At 35.3% G+C, this 4,660-nt stretch overlaps 1 protein-coding gene across 1 annotated transcript; it reads right to left on the bottom strand.

Moving 5' to 3' along the window:
* Positions 1-196: 196 nt before the first annotated feature.
* On the bottom strand, positions 197-4,064 carry Non1 (nucleolar GTP-binding protein 1). The gene is made up of 8 exons (XM_031975884.2): positions 3,839-4,064; positions 3,490-3,764; positions 3,170-3,407; positions 2,857-3,099; positions 2,530-2,781; positions 2,163-2,450; positions 1,807-2,085; positions 197-1,702 (listed from the first exon to the last, which is right to left on the bottom strand). Exons 1-8 carry the CDS (start codon positions 3,884-3,886, stop codon positions 1,403-1,405), a joined length of 1,923 nt encoding a protein of 640 aa, XP_031831744.1. The 5' UTR covers positions 3,887-4,064; the 3' UTR covers positions 197-1,402.
* Between the last annotated feature and the right edge of the window lie 596 nt (positions 4,065-4,660).

Raw genomic sequence — 4,660 nt, 5'->3', positions numbered from 1 at the left:
AACGAAACGGATTTAATCATGCGCACAAAACGGCACTGTAGTAATCTCATCGCTCCAGCTGCATTCTTTTAATTTATTTCGATCGTTCTGGGGTTAGAATATACATACATGTATGGATTTCCCGCGCGTATCGCGAGTCGAGTATTAAATGCAGAAGACAGATTCGATTTATTTATATGCGAAAAATTGCTGCTTCGTAGAATTTTCTTCTGCTCGAAGTTTCGTTAGTTCCTAATAGAGTTACAGAGCGTGTCTCCGAGATCGTGCTGTTTCTCGTTTCTCTTTATTTTTATGTATTTGCAAAGCGTTGTAAAGCAAGTTGTATACGATCAATTGAACTTCATCGTGAATGATTCACCCGGTCGACAACACATCGGGAACTTGGAGGGTGAACTCTTCGTTCTTGATCGCTTTTACGTATGCATCACGTATCTATTGTATATTTTTCTGAAATCGATAAGAGAACATTTTAGACTCGATTATCCCTTCCTAAATCTCGTGAGGCGTGTAAAGTATACGTTAAGTCACGAATTCCTCTTTGAAATTTTGTTATCCCTTTGTGTCCTGAAAGTTCTTTAAAGATCGACTATTGTCAACTGCTACTGCAAAACCAAATATTCTTAGATTTTCGAAAAATTTAATTCAAAATAAATGTTTGTAAAAAATAATGCATATTATCGTACGTGTTGTAGAAATGATCTTGAAATATCTACAACAAAGATAGCAACAAGAAATGAGAACGACATGATTCAGGGCATAAAGGGTTGATTGGAACTATGCCCGCTCCGTTATCGGACTATCGTTCGCGAAACTGTATCCGATTACTCGAAACGAGCATCGTAACACCTCGCGTTACTTATATTTTCTAATCAACCGTCAATGATGTAACGACAAAAATAAAAATTTATTCGTTATTTATATAACAGCGCAGTAACTGTATCTTGACCGCACTACTTTTACCAGACAACCTCTCCCCACTTTGGTCCCGCTAATGCAATTACATTCTGATCTCGATCCTCCTACCAATGTTTTCCGCTTTCATGAGAAAATGATATGAGACCGACGATGGACATTACCCGACACAATGCCACGCAACAATCGCCGATATCGGTGGTTACATGGTGAAGAAGACAAATCCACGAACAACGCGGAGTCTTGTATATTATAGTTAAGGGGTTATCGTCGCGCGACAGCAATAAAGTTTCGCTGAACGCGCGATGTTGCTCACCCCGTTCGAGGGGCGAAGGTCACTTTGACACGACGTAATTATGCAATCGAAGACAATTCATTCATATTGTTGCGGTATCTTTCACGCTTTTAATATGAAAAGCTAATCATTTACGCGGCAAATCAGAAACTCAATAATAATCTTGTATAAATGCATAACAATAAATAAAAATGATTATCTTCTGTCTGTTTTGCCAACGCCTCTTTTTCCTGAGAACAGGTGCCTTGGCATCTTCGTGCCGATGAAACGATCCGCTTCTCCCTTCAAACCCTTCTTTGCGATCTTCTTCTTGAGAGCTTTGTGAGCTATATTCTTCAGCTTCGTTTTCATTGTAGCGTCTTTGATACCCATCTCGTCGCGGGCTGGTCTCGAACTGCTTCGAACTCGTGACTGTGAGACAGATTCCATACGCATACGTTTCCTGGCTGGTTGCGACAAGGATCTCGAACGACCTCTTGTTTTGGTGAAGTGAGCCTATTCCAAGCAACGTAATTAGTAATCATTTTTAACTCTACCTTCGCCTTAAATTCTTAAAGTTTGATTTATATTTCAATATTAAATACGATTAAACCATTTACATCTTCGGTTTCTTCCATATCAATGCCCAGATCCTCCATTTGCTCCTTCAACTTCGTCACCGACCTTTCTCGCCCTCTGGACATGGCTGTACGTGGCATTACAGGTTTCGTAGAAGCCTTCTGAATTCGTGCCTCATCCTTCATAATTATTTTCTTGTCCCGAATTTGTTTAGCTAGTTGCACGATTTCCTTCATTGTCTCGGACAACTCTGGTACTTTGTAATCGTACATTCCTGCCTCCTCCCGAAGCTCTTCTTCTTTTTCAAGTGCATTCAATTTCTTCAAAAATAAATAAAGAAGGTAAGTCATCAGACACAGGTTCCAACAAGCGTCACAAAGTTTAAGTAATTAGAAACCTCGAATATATCTGGGTCTATATAATCAGCAATATTATGTCCTTCCCAAATTTCAGGAATAATATCGTATTTTTGGTCTCCCTCGATATCGTAATTCTTCTTTAAGTCGAGCACGTAATCGTCACCCATTTCTTCTTCTATTTCTCGCTCTAATTTTCGTTTTCTTGGTATTTGTTCCGCAGCTGCTTGCCTCTTTTTAAGAACACTCTCTGGAATGCAAGGTGCACGAACTTTACTGTCCCTTGGTACTGGTTGTGCGACATGTAAACGATTCAGTAATCCCTCCACCTATAATTTAATATAATACATGTTTCTACAAGCTTTACGTTTATACAGCAGTATTTAAAATACACTTATTTCGATCTACCTTCTTCGTTCGTATTTTCTGATCAACGCGATATGACAATAGACGTTCACAAGCTTGTATCTTAACATCCATCACTCCGAAATCTGTTATTGTACTCATTTCTAAAAGAGGCACTTCTTTGTCTTCTAATGATTTTAAAAGCGTGTGTTTCTCAGGAGGAAGTTCCTCCAACCGTAAGACATCTACTTTATTGAGTACAACTGTTAAAGGTTTATTTGCAAACAAAGGTTTAATAGATTCAAACAGTTTCACCTGGAACAACATCATATAGTTCATAACTTTAATCAAACAATGTTGTCACTGTATGAACCCAATTGAGAGATTTACTTGTTCGTCCAATGTGTGACCGCATTGCTCCGATATGTCACAAAAATATAGTACAGCTGCTCGCAAATGCGCTAATGCTGTTATCGCTTGCATTTCTATAACATTTCTTTCCTCTAATGGATGATCCAAAATTCCAGGTGTGTCAATCACTTGCCACCTTAAATACTTATAATCCGTGTGACCAACATATAATGACTTTGTTGTAAATGCGTATGGCTGAACTTCAACATCAGCACGTGTGATCTATGAAAAGTAAATAGTTATCTATCTCTAACCAAGTCCTGTGCATAAGTACAACATAAGATAAATTCACCTTGTTTATAAAACTGCTTTTTCCAACATTTGGAAAGCCACAGATTATAATGGTACGGGTATAAGGATCTATACTAGGTAAACGAGCTAAATGCTGACGAACTTGTTCCAAATATGCAAGATTTGCTGCTTGCCTTTTCATAATAGTAGCCATCCGACCCAAGGCAGCCTTTTTTAATTGTTTACACCGATACAAAGAATCTCCAAATTTCATTAATCGCACATAATCTTTTGCTACACTGTTATAATAAAATAAAAAATATATTTGAAGTTACATATGTATAAATAGAATAATATAACACGATACTTTGATATACATACGTGTCAATCAAATGTCTTGCTATATTTATCTGACCAAGAGCTAGTTTGTAGTGATCTTTATCATATAAAACATTCATTAAGTCAGCATAAAAGGGATGAACATCGTCAAGCTTTGGAAATTCTTGTATTATTTGAGATAGTCTGTCATGAAAATTTTGTTGTGTGAATTTCACTTTACGCATATAAAATGAACGTATCCTTGTAATTTTATAATTTTTGTGAACGACTGTTGGAGTTTTACGTTGTGTTTTCGATAATATTATATCGATGAAGTCCTAAAACAACAAAAATGATATTAAAATAAAAAAATAATCATTACAATCATAAAATTTATGGTGCATCAACTAACCTTTGCAGTAGGGACCACCGCTATTTTCTTAAAATTGTACAAACCCATTTTTGTTTTTTCGAAGAACTATAACTTTATAAAAATGTCACACTTCATAAGGCGCACGAGACCAATACGTTTCGCTTTCAATTTTAAACACAATTTCTAACCTTATGCAGAACATGAGCACATGTACAACATAGCACAGATACCAAAGTAGTAGAGGGACTTTCTCTTCCAATATGAAAACGTCAAAAGTCTCAAACGATCACAACGCTACGACGCCAATAATAGGAACTTAATTTATTGTCAACTTACAATCAAAAACATCCATTGAATATTACAATATAAGAAGAAGCTTTTAAAGCTTGATATGAAACTTCTTTGTTGTTTTTATTTACAATACTATTATATTTTACTTGATTATTCAAATACATGTATGTACACTCATCATGCTGATATGTACATTAAACAGAAAGGGTTGCAATTTTGGTATAAGCAGGGAGAACAAGAAACATATTTATTATTAAATTAAGAATGAATATAAGTTTTGTTTGAATGAAAATTTATATAATTTTGTAAAATTTATTTTTATGTAATTAATGGACAGTAACGAATTTTGTAAGTGCTATAGTATCATAAGTTGTGTTTACAACAGTATTCTAAATCAATGATCACAACGTTAAATTTACAATTACAAATTCTGTTAATTGTATGTTAGATATGCAATTTTCGACAAATGACAAATAACTATAACTATAACTTTTATGTTTCTTTAGTCTAATTTCCTTGTATTTTTCGATTAGACTTCCAACAATTTAAAAGTAAAGATATAAGAAAATA

This window comes from Nomia melanderi, chromosome 6 (genome assembly GCF_051020985.1).
Source record: "Nomia melanderi isolate GNS246 chromosome 6, iyNomMela1, whole genome shotgun sequence".
NCBI classification, from domain to species: domain Eukaryota; kingdom Metazoa; phylum Arthropoda; class Insecta; order Hymenoptera; family Halictidae; genus Nomia; species Nomia melanderi.
Note: the sequence above shows the minus strand (reverse complement) of the source record. Positions and strands in the feature narration are given on the sequence as shown.

Coding starts and splice junctions, on each gene's coding strand:
- Non1 (XM_031975884.2), bottom strand. CDS start 3,886: ATGGGTTTGTACAATTTTAAGAAAATAGCGGTGGTCCCTACTGCAAAG. Junction 2,451..2,529: donor AGAAAATACGAACGAAGAAG/GTAGATCGAAAT, acceptor ATTAAATTATAG/GTGGAGGGATTACTGAATCG. Junction 2,086..2,162: donor TAGACCCAGATATATTCGAG/GTTTCTAATTAC, acceptor TTATTTTTGAAG/AAATTGAATGCACTTGAAAA.